At 37.2% G+C, this 19655-nt stretch overlaps 1 protein-coding gene across 1 annotated transcript in view; it reads left to right on the top strand.

Annotated features, from left to right (window-relative positions):
* Positions 1-19655, top strand: part of LOC139147781 (membrane-bound transcription factor site-1 protease-like) — a 44112-nt gene that overhangs the window by 9724 nt on the left and 14733 nt on the right. The window contains exons 3-12 of the mRNA XM_070718985.1: positions 3342-3493; positions 8734-8839; positions 9602-9723; positions 10762-10879; positions 11546-11766; positions 12354-12470; positions 16223-16290; positions 17159-17261; positions 18094-18245; positions 19285-19449. Coding sequence (XP_070575086.1) covers positions 3342-3493; positions 8734-8839; positions 9602-9723; positions 10762-10879; positions 11546-11766; positions 12354-12470; positions 16223-16290; positions 17159-17261; positions 18094-18245; positions 19285-19449 — 1324 coding nt within the window. The remainder of the gene's footprint in view (positions 1-3341; positions 3494-8733; positions 8840-9601; positions 9724-10761; positions 10880-11545; positions 11767-12353; positions 12471-16222; positions 16291-17158; positions 17262-18093; positions 18246-19284; positions 19450-19655) is intronic.

Genomic DNA, 19655 nt, shown 5'->3' with positions numbered 1-19655 from the left:
CGCTACGTCGATCACAGTGTCAAATTTCAGGTCGACCGATATGGCGTTGTGTGTACTGGTGTTACAATTGACCATGTTCCGAACCGCGCGTGACATTCCGAGATATCGCGAGAATATGTGGTTCGCAGTGGACGCGTTCTCGCAACACAGGACAAACTGCGTAAAACAGGACAAGTCGCTAATTACGTTAAACACTGCATAAAATATATGAAGTTGCAACCTTTGCTCAGTTCTGCACTTTTTCTAGTTCATACAAAGTTTGACTTGTATTACTAAGCTGGAAACCTGTTTCTACGGGCATGTATTAAAGTCTCGCAAGATCTCGCAATCAGCGGAAAATCGTCTATTGACTACCGGTGCTTTGTACACACACGGTGTAGTACAGGCTTGCGTTCAGTGTCGTTAGTTTGAGGTTTTATCAAACATGAACACTGAAATTTAGCTCTCTTTTTCAATTATATTCAACATCAGCAAAATTCAATAATCAGCTCGCGGATTCGTTTTATTGTGAAATTAGTACAGTGAATTAAAATCACTGAAAATTGTGTTCCTATAATTCATTGAATTGAATAAACTCTTTTATTTTACTGTATCTTCAATCAAGTCTATTTAAATCAGTAAAACACTTTGTACAGCCAGGCTGGTCAGGATTCTAGCGGATCGTTATCTGGGTTGTGAAAACCCTAGGCCCTATTCTATGATGTATTTCAAAATGTTTGTTCAAGTCATGAGCTAAATATAATTCTACACAACAGTCTGGTGAAATTTTGCTATCCTTGTCAACTGAATGCAGTTGACAGGCCAGAGTGATATCAAATTAATTTTTCTGACTTTTTTAAAACTTTATCCCTTGAAAACATGTTGTAATTGGCAATGATAATGATTATTCTGTATGCTGAAATGGTCTTTAATACTGTACAATGCATAAAATTACTCCAAAATGTCTTCAAAATTAAAATTTTCTTGCCCACAGGGACGGGGGAAACCCTCCCCTGTGTGTATGTTTAAATAGCCTTTTTTACACTGTATAAGAATGCATAAAATTACTCAGAAATGTCTTCAAATTTAAATATAATCCTTAACACTCTCATGCTGAAATGGTCTTTCATACAGTACAAAATGCATGAAATTACTACAAAATGTCTTCAAATTTTAAAATTTCTTGCACAAAGGGAGGGCATCCCCTCCCTGAAACCCCCCCCCCCCGTGTGTATGTTGGAACAGCCTTTTATACACTGTATATGCATGAAATTGCTCAGTACTGTCCCCCCCCCCCCCCCCCCCCCCCGCCCGCCCCGGGAACCTGGTTGCACACAGAAGCTAACCGCCTACTTTTCTGAATTTTCCGCCTACTTCAAAATTTTTTGAGAACCCTGTGTATGCTATCGTAGGGATCAAGACAGTGTAGTATTTACTGTTAGGATGAAGCTATCAATATTAATAACACAAAACCCTCATTTGCTGTGTATCTGCTACAAATCAAAGTTATTATATAAAAGTACAACTACCACTTAGAGGATGAAATTCGTTGGGAAAAGGATGAGTTACAGGTCTAGACATTTCAATAAATGGATTCAGCGTGAGTAATACCAATTGATTAATGAAAATGTAGAGCTCTACTGTAACACCTTCGTGACAGGTACTGTAACAGTTAATCCTCTTTCTACCAGCCTCCATAGACAAACCATAGAAATAAATACAACTAGAGAGAAAGAGGATTTACAGTAACCATACTGTAACCAGTAACTATAACCATTCTTTACGGCTGGTGTTACCAATAAAACATCTTGAAATGCAAAAAAAACCTATCAATATTACAGTATGAATAGACTATATTACAGTATGAATAGACTATAGGGTTAAACCATCTGCGAAATATCATCTACACTGCCCTTTTGGAGAAAAGATTTATATCAATTCTGGCAATCATACAATCATACCATATGTGTGTGTGACGGGAGACACTTCCCCAGGGAAGGATAGGCATGGCTACAGGGCCAAATAGCCAAATTAATTAAGTCCAGCTCATTTATCCATTGTCGGTAAAGGATGGTGAAGTTGAATAAATTTACACAGCGGTTTAGTATAAAGATGAATTCAATTATATCATTCAAGGCTTTTATGGTGATGCAGGCATTGGTCTGTAACTGTATGTCCAATGCAGAGAAACTCTTTTGTCAAAAAGACAAAACTACTGAAGTACCGACATATTTGCATATCACAGCCACAATGCTTAATTATAAGAATACATGTATGCTGCAAGACAAGAAGTGATTCTAGGTCATTTACTGATTAAATGGCTAGTGGCTGTAACCTTTTGTAATTTTGATGATTTTTGTTTTCTGTGTCAGCCACACTTTCATGTTCTTCTCCAAAAAGTATGATTGAAACGCCTCGATTTAGCGTGTCAACACAACGTCTATGCATGTAAGAATACTAAAATCCACCGTTATTGTTCACAGTTTAATTCTAGTCCGGACCAGAATTCACTTGTCAACAATAACAATGCAGTCTACACATGTACAGGCTGAGTTGACAAGTTGAATGAGAATAGAACAAGAAACTCTTGTTGACATTAAAACAAAAATGTGAAAAAAAAATCATCAAAGTTACAGCCACTGGCCCTTTATAGGACTGGCTTAACTCAAACATACTGACAGAGTGAAAGAATGCGAAAAAGTACAATATAGAGTGTGAAATATGAAAATCAAATATTTGACAGGGCAGTGTCTTTTTCATTCAAATTATTTTCATGTATGATACATTTATGGATTGAAAATGAAGCAATATTCAAAATAGAGGGTAATTTAATGTAGATGTGTATAATTACAAACAGTTATGATGATCTGTTTCTCTGCTTCAAACACAAATTGCAGATAGATTGTGCTCTCTTGAATTTACATGCAATTTATACAACCGTTTTCTCTGTTCTATTGATGGTCACCTTCTATGGTAACTTTTCTCAGTGTCAGTGATGACAGGTCCTTCTTCACTTGTAATTTTCTATGAATCAAATTTTCAAGTAGTACATGTAGCAAGTGTTTAATGTTTACTCTTGTCTGGTCTTGTTACATGTGATTTGATAAAGTGTACGTAAAACTACTGTACCATCGTACACTGAACTGACAGGTAGAAGAAAAATAGCTCCTTATACCCAAGTGAAATGCAAAAGTGCCGAAGGTGTAAAGCTGAAACTTATTCTCCTCACGTCTGTTGTGAAGTGTTGTCCTTCAGAAAGTCTGTAAAGTGATCCTAATCAATGGCTACCTGCTAGCTCTATACCACTGCCCCAGACATAACACTCTGTAACCCCTCTGTAACTCTCTTTATGTCCCTTGCAGAATATATCGTAGCATTTCATGACTACTACTCCAGCAAGGCCAGGAGCAGCTATGTAGAGTCAGCCTTGAAGAACTCGGGTGTGGTTTCTTGGCAGATCCTTCCCAGGGACAACCCTGCCAGTGACTACCCAAGTGACTTTGAAGTTGTACAGGTAAGTTCAGCAATCCTTGTAAAACTTAGACATAATCTTTATACGGTACTCTCACTTAATCAAGGGGTGCCCAAGAAGAGTACGTAACCTCGCTACCCCTGATGAATTCTTTGAACCCAATCTGTATTGTCATCTGGACCAACTGGTACTACTACATTTTTTCCTACCAACTTACATGAATTGATCACACTCTTGTTGATTTTACTGCTGTTTCTCTACATTTCTGTGATCCGACGCTTTTTAGATCTTAGTCTTACGTGTTGTTTGTTTGTTTATTTTTGGGTTAATTTCTTTCAGTACATACTATTGATATAAAATATCTGAGATACTCTAGCTGCAGCAGTAGCATAAACGGAAGTTATTTTAACCCTTTGAGCGCTGTAATTTTTTCCCGTCAAAATTTTAGTGCAAAATTTTACCAATTTTTATGAATTTTTGCGTATTTTTTTCCATAATTTTGGACCAAACAGTCATCACATTTCATTGGCTACATTTTTTCTCAAAATTTGGCAAAAAATCTGACTGGGGTTTATTTTATAAAGGGGACAAAAAACTTGACTTTGGCACTCAAAGGGTTAAACAAAATTTTTCTCTCTCGCTTTCTATCTCAATCCCAGATGGTGACATCAATTGCAATGTTTCTATGCAAACTCAGGACATTTCTTACTTGTATACAAAACACTTGCCCTTCACTGTGTCACTATTTTTTTTTGAAATCAACATAATTCTATGATGTTTAAGGTAAATGCAGATGTTGACAGAAGTGAGTTTGTGCATTTTGTGCATCAGAGCAGATCCCCTTGACCACTGTAGAGATTTCAAATCTTTACTTCTCATCTACAAATACAATCATTTAGAAACATCTAAAGTTCAATCCTACAGGTGGATCGGATGTATTTCCTGTCATGAAGTTTCTTCATTTTCATTGACTTCAAGGTGTAGACTCCCTAATACGCTGTACATAATGCTAAAAGGAAGGCCTCCTGTGAGCCACCTTGTCTTTTGAAGCCCTTGATGGAAATGGATTAATAACATCCAGAGAAAAAAATCACTCTGTGACTGATAATTACTTGATGGCAAGCAGCCAGGAGGAAATGTCTTCTGGTGATATGGTGTGCCAGACAATGATGAGTTTCAAATCCAATTTTGATATAATTACTGATGATTAGAATCTGTAAATTGGCAAGTGAAACAATGTAATTAGATGTGTGTTCCGGTACACTGCCGCTTTCCATAGCAATTATTCTTTCATTTGTATCGAGTCATTATGACTTTCAATGCCGTAGGTGTTTCTCTGTGTATCAGTCAAAATGTTTTCAGAATCTATTGAAGAACATTTATGGGACCCGAACCATGATTTTTAAAAAGGTCATGTAAATCGTTATAAAAGTATCATACAATGTAGATATTTGCAAAAGTGATTGATGCTATAACATGTTGTACAAATTAGCTTTACTACATGTACATAGTTTACGGGATAATAACGCGTATTATTATACACCTGCATCTGTAATGTATGGATTTTTGAAATATAGTAAGTTTCCGTATCAGAAGATGCAGAGTGCAATAAGTGTACATGGAGGTGGTATTGGATGCTGTTTGACCTTTGACCTCATAACACCTTTACGGCAACACAAGGAACGACAAGAGAAGATTTTACATATTTCACGAAAAATGTACTCCTAAACATTCAGTATTTCACACAATTAATACTGGCCAGTCCAAAACCTATGAATTTGAGTGTAACTATTCTGCTGAACTGCAGTTTCTACCACATGAAATGCACTGCGCAGATTAAAGTTCGTAGTTTGGGCTCGGTTGATGCACTGAATGCACGAACGTTCCCAGTCTACTTAAAATTGTGTGACAGAGTACATGTATGTTACAGGCATCCTCAAAACGCTATAATTTCAACTTTTTTTGGGTAATATTTGACTAAAAAGGTGCGTATTACAGTTATTCACAAAATACTGAGACTTATGTTCTCATACATCTTAGGCGCGTTTAGTCTCAGACAATACCTCTGCTGCACGATGTATTTGAACGTAAATCCCGGGTATTTGTGAATAACCTTAAATGAACAATGTATGAACATTCAGTCCTCTTTTTTCACAGTGTCCCAAATTTTGTTGAGAGTGAGCCTAGCATTTCTACTGTACTGAAAATCCTACACAATTTTATTGTCCAGGCAATTTTGGACAGTGAGGGGCAAAATTTGGATTTTACCTGTGATAATAATATGTCTCCATGTTTGTGTTAATATCCAAAGCCAGTGTTTATGTATTTGACTAGGGTGGGTAAACATCAATCAATATATCAAAGCTAAGAAACAAGCCCAGTGTAAATATCTAAGATATGTTTGTGTATTTCAATTCAAAAATCTACCAGCAACAAAATTTTTCCTTAAAAAAAGTAAAATTAGAAAAAAATTTAAAGGTTTCAAGCTGTGAGTCCCATGCAAGTACCAGCATGTCTGTCACAATTCTTTCATTTTTAGCTGCCAGTTGCTGTATATACACTGTAAAATATGGCAAAAGAAGCTATAGGGGTAGAAGCTGTCCAGTGACTGTCATCTGTCTGTCTATCAGTATGTGTATATGTGTGTATATCTGTATGTATGTTAATCCACTTAGTTTTCTCAGAAACAGTGGCATTTGCCAGCTTGAACTTTACTGTGTACATAGATTGTAGGTCAAGGACGGTAACTGTCAGATTATTGCTAAAAAAATATGCAAATGTTCTCAATAAAAGCTGAAGTTGAAAGGAAGTTGATTGAATGACTGATGTGCGTATGGGCAAAACAGGTGGTCGAACAGAACAACCTCATTCACTAATTTTACCACGATGGTCTTACTTGTACACCTACTATCACTGTCAGGATGCTTCAATTGCAAAGCTTTCTGGTTGAAATGAAAAGTGAAAATTAATGTAATTTCTTCTTAATATTTTATGGTATTTTCACACTTCATTTGTAGAAGCACTCTGCTATTAATGGTTGTAACTTTAGTTTCTGTATCAATTAGAGAAAAGCTTTTTTAAAAATTAATTGATAATTATTGATAAATATTGATAAATTTATTGATATATATTGATATGTCCCAACACTGCAGCTTAGTCTTACTACGTGCAGTGCATGTTTTTAAACAAAGGAATTCTGTACAGTGACTGAGGCAGCACAAAGTTCTGTTCAGATAATTACAAGGAACATTTTCAGATTCTCAGTCTGATATCAAATTTTATGATCTTGCTTGTTGTGAGATAGGATAATGCATAGGTGTGTGCAATGCCAGGCTAAATGTTTATGACTCATTTTAGATCAGCCACTTGTGATTGTTTTGGGCTCCTTTCGCAAATGCTTTATTATAGACAATCACAAGGAATCTCTGTGTAAATTCGACACCAACAACATAGCAGCAAAGCCGTGTTGTTAGGAAATTGTGGGAAAAGCGCCAAGAGGAGTGCATTCTGGGTGAAAACAGAAAATGACGTACTGAAGCTTCATAGTAGACCCCATTGCGAACAAAGACCTGGAAGAATTTGTACACCCCATTCACATCACCCTGCAGGAAATCACACGAACATTGCTCCTCAAGTTCTACGGAACTATCCACCCACCCAAAGCCCCCCAATCAATCCCCCTAATCTCCCATTGAATAGTCAATGTTTTAGTTAAAAAACTCACAAGTATCAACTGATGCAGTTTTGAGCCAAACAAATGACTCTATGCAGCAAACGACGGAGGTATGTTGCTTTGACACACAGTGTAAACAAAACAAAATGATGGGATTTGTGCTTTTTATATTCCTCTGTTGGCAAAGGCTTATTATTGTTGATACTCTAGCCCTAGTTGCTCCTAAAAATGTTACAAAATATAAATATGAATATGAAAAAAAAAATTGGCCAATTTTATAAGCAACAGACTGTGATGGTGTAATGGTATTCAAACTACCAAGAGAAATGGATTGTATCACGTGGTGTTTTGAGGTTTGTTTAGTTTGGTATGCAACTTCATTGACTGTTTGACCCCTTCATTTTAATTCTGTCTGAAAGCTGTTAACTGCAGTCACTTGACAGACAGAAGATTGATTTGAAAAATCCCTGACTTTTTAGCAAACATTGCAGCTCGTTACCAGCCCGAGATGAGACGTGGCACCAAGCACAAAGTATAATCTAAATGTTACATTGCGTGCCCCCAATCACAAGACCACATGGCCTACAGATGACATGTAAATTAAAACCTGACCTCTGCTATAGAGTCACATGTCTTGATGGCAAAATACAACGTGCCACAGTTTACTCCATCAAACAATTTATTTCAGTATAGGGCACTGTATAGTTTATTAGTCCCTACACTCTAAGTGGTGTCAAATCTGGAAAGGTACTATTGCTCTATTAAATACTGTGCAGTGAATTACATTACAAAGTGTAAATGTCCACATTTTCCTGCTAGACAGTATCACTTTCCCATCTGCCAAGTGAGTAAAAAGTGGCATCAAGCCAAAACCATGCATATTTTCACCCACTTGGCTTGGTCTGTGAAAGCAGCTTTAGCCTGTAAAAATCACATTTACAATATTTACGTTTTCAGGGATCTTCAAATGTCCAATATTCTGTCATCTGTTCAGTACCCAGTAACAGTCAGAATATAAATGAAATTTTCCTCGAAGTTTGACTTTGTGAAAAAAAAGTTGATAAATAATTCCATGAAGTGAAAATAAAAGTTGTGTAACACTCACTATGCTGTCACGAAGAGTGTTTGATATTTTGCCTAGAAAGTTATGGAATGACACTGAACATCTCTGGTCTAGTTTGGCAACAGTACCTTGTAGATACTGTGTGTTCAGTGTAATACTGCAGCTGCAGTTGGTCTTTTATAATGTTCCGCAACCATAGAAAATTCAACTGTTTCTTGCGATGAATCTTGGAAGAGTTGATTGTAAACTGAAGAATGCTAGGCTAATAAGCCACAGTACAATTTAACACTATTTTAGGGGGTATATGTATTTATTCACCATTAAAGGCATCTTCAGCCTAGTACTGATGCCTACCATAGGAAGGATATGGCCAAGTGATCCTCAGGTACACCAGGGATCATTGAAAGAAGGCCTTTGATTGGTCAAAATTTACATCCATGGTAGCAAAATGCATCACAATGTCGTTTGACTTTATCACAATGGTTCAGAACACCATATTCAGTCTGAACGTCAAGCAAATCCTGACATTTTCCTGATACTTCACAGATTCAGGAACACACTCAGGACGGAATAGAAGCATTAAAAAATCATCCATTTGTGAAAGGAATAACGCCTCAGAGGAGGGTTACCAGAAAACTCCAGTATGTTGCAGGTATGGTGTTTCAAAAGATCCGTTGGCATCTCTGGGATTTGCTTTCCTTTCTGCCATCTGGTATTAGATACTCCATTTTCACTCATAATAGGGCTGTTCATAGTTATAGGTTTGTTTCTAAACATAGCTGCATGTGACATCGGACACTAAAAACAGACAAATACAGACAAATTTTGTAACTGTTGCATGCATGGCTGTTCTTGCAGCTTGTAGTCCGAGCCATTAGCATGTCTTTTATTTTTCATTTTTACGCCAGCAGTCAGCTACTAAATTGTATTTTCATGGCTCTGTATGTGTAATTTTTGAAAGTGTTTTCTAAAAATGTGGACAAATAATTATTTTTGCATATTAATGAGAGAAAAATGATGTCATTTGCAAACAGCTCTATTGTACTGTAAATAACCCAAATTTTCCTCAGGGAAATTTCACACTGTTCTCTTTCAAAATCAAGAAAAGAAATCTGGGTCACCATGCAAATTTTGGTACTTGAGTAATAAATTACATAACATTTACCATTAATACTTGAAATTCAAAATGCCTGCCAATCCTAGTGTTAACTAAGTGGAGAAAAATTAAATGTTTGGTTTTCACAAAAACAAGACTCAGAAATGTTTATTTATTCCACAAGCTTGAAAATGAGCCCACACAAGTGGTAGCCCAGAAAGGTATTGTAAAAATTTGAGAGTCCCTGTATTTGATCCTGAGGCACTTCCTACCCTACTATGGGCTGGCATCGATGTTGACTTGTGTACTTTATTGCAGACGACAAGGCTGAAGACTCACCAAGTGAATTCAAGCCTTGCAACAAGAGCAGAGATTGCTGGGAACAAAAATGGCAGTCTTCCAGACCTCTGAAACCTCTGAAAAGGGCAAGTTTAGCATTGGTAAGTCAAGCAAAGTCACAGCAAATACATGAGAACCAACATGTGAAATTACAAACATATTTACAGGTTTTGTGTCCTTCCATCAGGGTCTTGTACAGTGTTTCATATTACGGTAAAGACACCATATTAACATTTTCCTTTTTATGTTAATATATCTAAATACACTAAATTGTGGGTGAAACAACAAAAAACTGTTTAAAGTATCACTGATGCAATTTTGCAAATTTTACAAATTTCAATATTTGTCACATTCAGAAAATTAATGAAAACTTAATTATGAATCATTTTTCAGTGTTTTGTTGTCTTGTTTCATCTGGGATTTGAAAGTAAAAGTACATAAGCTATCATCATTACTGTATTACACTTCCAATAATTTGCAAATCCTCAAAATTATGATCAAAATATTTGTGAATAGTGGACGATTTTGCTGCCATATTTCAATATTGGTGTCAATGTGAAAATAATTTCAAGGCTGATAAATATTGTGTTCATGCCAAGCCATGAGCAATAATGTACCCCCTGCCCTCCCAGCCAAAAATGGACTCAAGCAAACTTTGCACGACATAATGTATCAGGCAAAGCTGAGTACATTATGGAGTGCAAAGTTTGCTTGAGATATTATAGTATTTGGCAATGCCAGTGAATTTTTAGATGTCGATAAACATATGTGGCCAAAATTCTGGATAACATTATATGTTATCAGTAATAATCTAAGGTTATGACGTCACAATATTCACTAGTATTGATAAAGGTATATTATAATATTGAATATTGTCCCTGGTATTATGAATCTTTTTGTATTCTTCATTCAGGAATGCCTCTGATAACATGCATACTCTATAAAAATGAACAGTTGTCGTGCTGTTTTTCAGGTCTGCCAAAACTCTCAGGGCAAGAGACATGCGGAAAATATAACTATAAAGGCATTTCATGAAATGATTGACAAATTACATGCCATCTCTGTATGCTGTTGTCAAGTTTTTACTGCACTGTTTATTACCGGACACAAATGACACATGTATGGTGTTATTTTTGTAGGGCACAGCATTTTGGCATTCCACTGGTCGGTACACCAGCAGACGATTACTGCGGGCCATTCCTAGACAGATTACCAATGCTCTGCAGGCAGATGTACTCTGGGATATGGGATTCACTGGTAGGTGTACACTTTGAACACACACTGACAGGCTGTGATGTTTAGTATTATCCTATGTCGATACATAGATATGGGAAGCATGCAGACATGTACACAGTACAGTACATATTACTCCATCCCTCCTCTCATGTACATACTGTTTAGATGAAGATACACACACACACACACACACACACACACACACACACACACACACATACATGCGCACATGCGCATGCACACATACACACTAACATGCACACTCATATACATCAATCAAGGAAAGGAAAAAGTATAATTCCATCAAAACCAATGAACACAACTGGTCAGATAACTGGTGACTTTGTCCCAGAATTAGTAATTTAACCCTTTTTTCACCATGATTTGCCCCAAATCTATTGCTGGTGATTGTGGTTCTGTTTACAGGAAATAAGGGTGAACAGACTATAGGGCCATATCTTCAAACTCCATACCATCAGTGTATTAAAACTATATATGAGTCCCTGGTTAATATGTCTAGTATGTGAAAGTTAGCTTCATTCATGAGGATAACAGAGACAGAAATTGCTATTTAAGCTTGTATTCAAAAATACACCCTTACTGATGGAGAAGGCAAGTTGTGTTGATAACTTCACATGGGACTGTAACCTGCATGCTACATCACACCTACCATCTCATGCCATACAGGTCTAGGAATCAAAGTAGCCGTCTTTGACACGGGTCTCAACGAGAACCACCCCCACTTCAAGAAGATGAAAGAGAGAACAAATTGGACCAATGAAAAGACGCTGGACGATGGTCTTGGCCACGGTACGTTTGTAGCTGGTGTCATATCAAGTACAAAAGAATGTCTTGGATTTGCCCCAGATGCTGATCTCTATGTATTCAGGGTATTTACCAATAATCAAGTAAGTTAAACATCATTATTTTTTAGAACAATTTTAAACTATTTCTGCTCTTTCTGCCGCTTTTTTACACAAACATGTTGATTTGAGTACAGTCATCATTTTCTTCACTGTAAGTACACTGATAAAGTTAACTTGATAATGTTCCCAGTATGCTGAAGCAGGAATCTTCCCAACAGATTTCAAATTAAAAACAAATTGTTTCAACAGCTTAAAGACTGAGTCCATATAACAAAGATTTATAAAGAGTGAACCAAACGATTGTGCAGGTAGCAGAATAAGTGTACCAGGTCAGAAAAGTTGCCTTTATAAACTGTTTTCAGTCTGACCTTTATTCCCAGGATTCCCCAATTGATAAAGTAATAGTGTAATATATCCAAATATTACAATCCACCAATATTAAATTTGGTCATACCAAATCTGATGTTTTTGAAAGATAATTGAGGAATGAACTGTTCATCAGTTATCATAAATTCAGTGGATAGCGTGTATATTTGGAGTAAGAAATCATTGTTTTCACCACCTGTCAACTCTTCACAATCATTCCAGCTGTAATGTCATGTCTTTTCCATCTTGTATCTCTTGCTCAGGTTTCGTACACATCCTGGTTCCTCGATGCCTTCAACTATGCCATTCTCAAGAAAATCAATGTTCTCAACCTCAGCATTGGTGGTCCAGACTTCATGGATCATCCCTTTGTTGACAAGGTACGTCCTCAACACCAAGTGGGTCTTCCATTTTTTTTTCCGCTGTGCAAGGGTAATATCCAAGTGTTGTGCAAAGCCATGCAAACATGTAGTGAAAAATAAAAGCTGCAGTTGACAAAGACAAATGTGCTGTTTACAATGCTTCGACATGATGTTACATCCCAGTGTGGAACACTAAGCCCATGCTGATGTGACACTATCGTAAGAGTGTGTTTGTCATTTATTAATCAAGCCAGAATAATCAAAGTCTTCGTTTTGCTTCCTCTTAAAATTACAGGTGGGTGGCTAAGCGGTTCTAAAACACATACACAAAATTTTACACACACAAGTTTTATATTAACAAGATTGTTTCCATTGAATGTTTGTGGCCATTAAGAATTAAAGCAGAAACTTCTTTTTCACCCCCTCCTACTGCCCCCCCCCCCAACCTCTCCGGAATTGATAAAAATTGTGACATTCTGCAAGCATACAGGCATCTGTAGTGCACTTTACATAATTTGTGATCAAAAATTTATAGGCAGAAAAGCTGTGCTGTAAAGACCTGTAAAATTAGACAGTGTGTACCTTTTCGTTAAAACCATCAATTAACATGGTACAATGTTTGCTCGCTTGGGCACAAAACAAAGGATTTAATTACTTTTGCCTCACTGAGGGACCCCCTCCAGATAAGCACATGTCAATACCATAAGGAAAATGGGTCCACTTTCTTCAGGTGTGTACATACCATCAAAAATTATAGGCCACAAGAATGTCAAAATGGTCTGTTAAAAGGCTACCTGTGACCTTTGATGACATTTCACTATCGCTGTTTTGTGTGTCAATTGCAATTTATTGTTCTACTCCCCAAAGAAAGTTTAAACACTTACTATTTAGTTTGTTGACATAGTGTCTATGTGTGTACAATGCACTATAACTGTTTGATACAGTATAATTCTAGTCCAGACCCAGAAATCGCCAGTCAACAATGGCAATGCAGTCTTCACACGTACAGGCTGAGTTGATAAGTTGGATACTGTGTATCTCAACATGCTTTTGGGTGCAGTACAAAAATCAGCAGTTGACATAATGAGCTTAGATATAGGAAAAAGTTTTCCAGAGTCACAGCTATTGTGGAGGGACGGTGATTAAGCCATGGTTTTAGCAGGCATAATGGTTGTGCGGTGTCTGGAACAAGAGTATCATGATCACAATACAGTGAGGTCAAGCCCCAGCAGGGGCATAATACTGTGTCCTTGAACAGGACACTGCACTTCTCATGTGCTTGTCCTTCTAGGTGTTGTGAGTTAACAGTGCCTTAGCTTTCTAACAGCTGTGTTTACAGCTGTTTCTGAGACTAAACCCTGCCTAATGGATGAATTCTATAATATATTTGCTCTTCTTCTTCTTGTTTTTTTTATGATTGTATATAAATACGAGCAAAGTAAAGGTATTTATTGGAGGATGTGAAAGTGTCAGCCTCACTTGTATTTTAAGTGTTAAAGCTCAGGTTTAAACTTTGATTTGTGAGCTAAACTTCTAGGATTAAGGTAGAATGCGCCTCGGAGACAGAAATTCAGGCTTTCAAATTTTATCAATTCTCTTCTGATCTGCCCTTTGTGGGGGTTCATGTTAAAGCTCTTGGTGAAGGGAAGTTTTCACCAGCTTATTTTTTCAAAATATCAAAATTTTATTTTTCCCCATAGAGTTAACTCAGGGATAGTGGCCATTTTGAATTCCAATATCAGGAAATCTTAGGTAATTTGTCTCTCAAGAACCAAATTTTGCATGGTGACCCCTGATTTTATTCTTGCTTTGGTCAGAGAATTGTCGAAAGTTTCATTGAGGATAAGTTTCAGCAAAAGTTTAAGTCTTTCACTTTTGAGGCGCATATTACCTTAACTGTACAATGTACGATTAAAGGTGAAAACAGAATATGCGTTATGATTGCCTACAAAAAAGAGTTACTCTGACATGGATCAGGACCGTGATCAATCTGTAACAGTTCCAGGCTGGGTGATGCAAGGTCAAGTCAACCACAGAGACTTTGAACATGAACAGCCACCATTTAATCCTTCACTCCTTGGTCAATAGTTTGGTTTCAGGTTCGCTTTTGGTGTCAGGTTCACATTAAAAGTGCAGTTTATAGCTATAATAAATGACCAACAACTGAGGTGGTAAAAGGCATGGATTATTTTACAATATTAATATTAACTGATGGTATGAAATAAATCCCCAAATCACACTAATTGATTGGTGAGATTTCAGAGGATTATTTTTATCATCCAGTCTGTTACAGACTTTGACAACTATTCAATGTAGTACTGTTTTTATCATTTCCCAAAAATCCTCTCCAAATACAATATTGCCCAACAACCTGTGACTATGATCAGTATGTCGCACTCTGTTACAGGAAAAAATTTGTATACTATGTACAATGGATGTACACATCCTTACAAAAATTTTAGAATGAAAAAGTGACAGCATAACCTGATATTTAACATGAACTTTAGGAAGACATTAGAGCAAAGGAAATATAATAAAGCAAGAATAACATGCACTTACATTTTATGCAATCTGAGCCTAATTATTAGGATCTGACCATTGAGACCATTGGGTGGCTGTACTTTTGCAATTTAGACCCCATAACTCCATGTAGGTGGTTCAGAAGGTCTGCGTAGGTTAGAATAAATTGTTTTGTGTATACTGCGTGATAGTGTATGATGTCTGAGGTACACAGTCAATGGCACCAGAACATTGTAGCCAGGTACTTAACTTTGTCTCAACCCTCTGTTTCACTGAAACCTTGAAAGTCTCTTTGTGTTGATACATCCAAGGGATAACAAAGTTATTCAGATAATCATATTCATAAATTCCCCATTGAAGTAATATTCCAATAAATGGCTGCTTTGAGACTTTGAACTAAATCGCTCTTAGCACAGTGAGAATTACCCAAAAATTCCATGACAAGAATTCTACATGTACACCATCTGAGTAGGAGGAGGACTGGCGCCCCGAAGCGTATCCTAGCATTAGCATGCTTTGATCTCTCGTTAATTTTACAGTTGGTTGCCAGGCAATTACCGTGTCATATTTTCATGCACGCGTTGCCACCCACAATACATGAAAGTGTAAAAATTTTTCATTTTTTCTGTAAAATATACCTGAAATGTGAATCCTTTCTTTCACCACCATGGTTTGGCTGAAACCCATTGATACCGATGGCGATGGCGAGAGTGGAGTGAACGCGATTTCAGGGAATAGGGTTGAAGAGGTTAATATGATCCTGTTTCATGGCCGTAACACCCCATAGTGTGTGATATTCATGTCCTCATTATACTATTCATAATCCTCTGTGTATGTACATGGGAAAACTGCCATTGTGGATATGACCCTCCCTGTGGGAAGTTTTGCACAATTTTTTTTTCCTCAAAAATGAAAGACTTAAAGTTTTGCACAAACTTTTCTCAGCAAACTTTCAACCATTCTCTCTCAAAATCAAGAATAAAAATCGGGGGAAACATGCAAATTTCAGTACTAGCAAAACATATTACCCAATATTTTGAGAGATTTTAAATTCAAAATGGCTATCAATCATGTCTGTGTTATCTCGATGGGGGAAAATGGAATTCCTGATTTTACACATAACTACGCTAGTGAAAACTCTAATTACTCCATGAGCCCCCACAAGTGGTAGGTCAAAAGAATATTGAAAAAGCTTGAGTGCCTGAATTTCTGTTCTACCTTAATTTGTACATTGTTTCAATCATTTGTAGGTGTGGGAGTTGACTGCCAACAAAGTAATCATGGTGTCAGCCATTGGCAATGATGGTCCCCTCTACGGGTAAGTGCACAGACTAGAATAATGTGATGCAAATAATGCCGTGTATTTCTATTGCCTTTGAAGACAGCCAAACAAGCAAGAAGCATGTTCTTTGGCAAATGTAATTGATTTCCGGCTTCTCATAAATTCTCAGCCAAACTTAGTGCATGTACCATTTATGTTTATGTCTGGACAGCAGACCATCCTGGCCTCGTTGTCTAAAGGTCATATTTGGTATATTTACTTTGGTACCCTGTCAGGTCAATGACTTATAAAACTTTTTTTTTTGCTTTTCAGCAAGGAATGCAGCGTACAGTTGCATTGTAAACAGACATTATCAGTGTCAAGCTATCCAAAAATATCCAACACTGTGTAAAAGTTTAGGGAGTTTGGCTATTTCTGTGACTGTATAAGCTGAAAATAGCAATCATTTCAAAACCGGAATTCCACATTTATCTCTTGCTATCATTATTAAGGGAACTTTACCCCAATGTGTTGAATCTGTGAAAAGTCCAAATTTCAGTGTGCACTGTTTCGGAAAAAAGAGTAAAACTGTGATTACTGATACTGGAAAACCTATTTATCGCCAAAGTGTGGCTTGCCTTTTATGAAAAGTTGAAGCTGTTGGTTTCCTCAATAAAAAACTGGTTCTCATCCCCATCAGGCAGGCACACATTTGTTCTGTTATAACTGAAGTTGCGTCAACATATGACCATGCCAAATTGAAATTTTCCACCATCTGATTCTTTCACATATTTCTAATCACTCCACAAGGGTTAAATTTATAAAAGAAATTGAATCTTATGGCTTTGTGATGTGGATTTCCAGATTTCCGTGCTGCTGGGCCACTTTTGCTACATGAGAATTTTTTTTTTTTTCTGCTTGACAGGACACTGAACAACCCTGCTGATCAGATGGACGTCATAGGAGTCGGTGGAATCAACTTTGAAGATAATATCGCCAGGTTTTCTTCCAGAGGAATGACAACCTGGGTAAAAAAAATATTCCTCCTAGTTTTCAGATTTCTTGCCATCCCTGATGTGGCCTTTCTCATTGAATATTTTGCAAATTGGGAAATTTTGTCAAAATATTAAAGATGAAATAAAGCATTGTCAAATATTCCCCCAGTTTTTGAGATTCCTTGCCATTCCAGATGTGGCCCTCCCAGTTGATGTCTTTTGCAGATTTGGAAATTTTGTTAAAAACATTAAAGATGAAAGAAGAAATTGTCAATAAAAATACGTAATTCCTAGATGCTCTATCACAACATTTCCTAACATAAAAGGTAAAGTTAATAGGCATCTAGGGAATATTTCTTCAGAATTTATTAAATGGCCGTTTCAATTTGAGAAAGTTTTACATATAAACACCCAAGGAAGTCAAATGGCCGGTAGTTTAAATTTTTTGATGATTTTTTTCACTATGTTTGTTTGTCAGTTGCAAGTTCTACTCCCGAAAGCATGTTGAAATACCTACTATTTCGCTTGTTAACACAGCGTCTACTAGTATGCATGTAAAATGCAATGTTATCATTACATCTGAATTCTAGTGTTGACCATGATTCACTTGTCAACAATAGCACATCAGTTTTCACTTGTACAGGCTGAGTTGAAAAACTGAACACTGTGCATCTCAGCATGCTTTTGGGAGTAGAACTAGATATTGCAGTTCTGAATAAAAACCCAAATAGTGAAAAACAAACCACCCAAAGTTCAACCTAACGTCACTTCAGTACCTTTGAAAGACTCACAAGCCAGCTCTTATGGCAACCCCAATATTGCAGAAGATACTCACTTCACAACGTTCGCATTTCATTTTCTCCAGGAATTGCCAGGTGGCTATGGAAGAGTGAAGCCGGACATTGTCACCTACGGATCAGCTGTGAGGGGATCAGGAATCAAAAACGGCTGCCGTACTCTATCAGGGACATCGGTAGCGTCACCTGTCGTCGCTGGAGCTGTCTCCCTTCTGGCAAGGTAATCTGCAGCAAAATACTGCAAATATACGTATTTTTGATTTTCCTCTCACCGTAACAGTTTAATGTTTACAATAGTGAAATTTCTGTTGCTGTGGAGGCACTTTCATTAAAAAAAATCACATTTGTTAATCAGATTTACACCACCAGCCTTATGACCCTTTTGTTATTGTCGCTCACTTATCAAATTTCACTCAAGTAAGCATGATATGTTATTTGGTTAATGAACTAGCAACTGTAACTTTCAGAGATGTTTTTCACTATTTCTTTATAATGTCAACTACAGCTTCTGGTTCTTCTCCCAAAGGATGTTGATATACACGGTATTCAGCTTTTCAACTCAGCCTGTTCATGTGTTGACTGTATTGTTATTGTTACTGTTAACAAGTGAATCCTGGTACAAACAAGAATTCAAATGTAAACAATGTCAGTGCATTTTACAAATACAGACGCTTTGTTTACAAACTAAATGGTTGGTGTTTCAATATGCTTTAGGAGTAGAACAAGAACTTGCATTTGGCGTACAACACAAAAATAGTGAAAAATCACCAAAAGTTACAGCTACTGGCCCTCGAATTATTCCGTGACTCAAAGACTCTTTTGAACACAAGGTGGCTCTATCGTTTATGGTAGCTGGTAGAAATATGTTGTATGCCCGAGTTACAAAAGCAGCATGCAGTTTCTGGCAAAATGCTCTCACAGACCTTGAGTGTGACAAAGCACCCTCAAGGGTTGAGTTCAATATTGCTTTACTCTAGAGGGCAGCATGAGTGCAGTTAGAAATGACTGTGTGAAAGTCTCTGTATAATGACCAACATTTTAAGAATTTGGCACATGATACTCAGAAATAAATGGTTGGAAAGATTTTTAAAACACGAGTCTCTTTGAAAAATTTCCCCCATGATGAGATAACGTCATCCTGTCATGCATTATAGTATTTGACTAATTGTATAAACCCTGTCAAATGCAAGCGTTTGAGGGCAGTGCCCTGTTAAACATCACCTTTCCTATTTCAAGTCTTGCCCGCCTTCCTCTTACAGCGCAGTGTTACAGCGCCTCCATGTGGTGAACCCCGCCAGCATGAAGCAAGCCCTGATGGCGTCGGCCAGGAGACTGCCAGCCGTCAACATGTTTGAACAGGGTCACGGAAAACTTGACCTGGTCAAGGCATATCAGATACTCAGCAGCTATAAACCTCAGGCCAGGTAACAACAAAACGGAAGCGCAAACAATGAAAATTGCAATTAATTTTGTCGAGTGCAAATTTTGATATGTAATTTATGAAGCCATTCGGTTTAGTAAATCAAACACATAGTTATTACGATAGCAGATGTTCACTTGATGCATGTGTTTACCTTCATACAATACTTGTGTGCTAGGTAGTTTCATCCGTGCAGTTGGCCCTTGAAAT

The sequence above is a fragment of the Ptychodera flava genome, chromosome 13, assembly GCF_041260155.1.
Source record: "Ptychodera flava strain L36383 chromosome 13, AS_Pfla_20210202, whole genome shotgun sequence".
Lineage (NCBI taxonomy): Eukaryota > Metazoa > Hemichordata > Enteropneusta > Ptychoderidae > Ptychodera > Ptychodera flava.
This window is presented reverse-complemented; position numbering and strand designations above follow the sequence as displayed.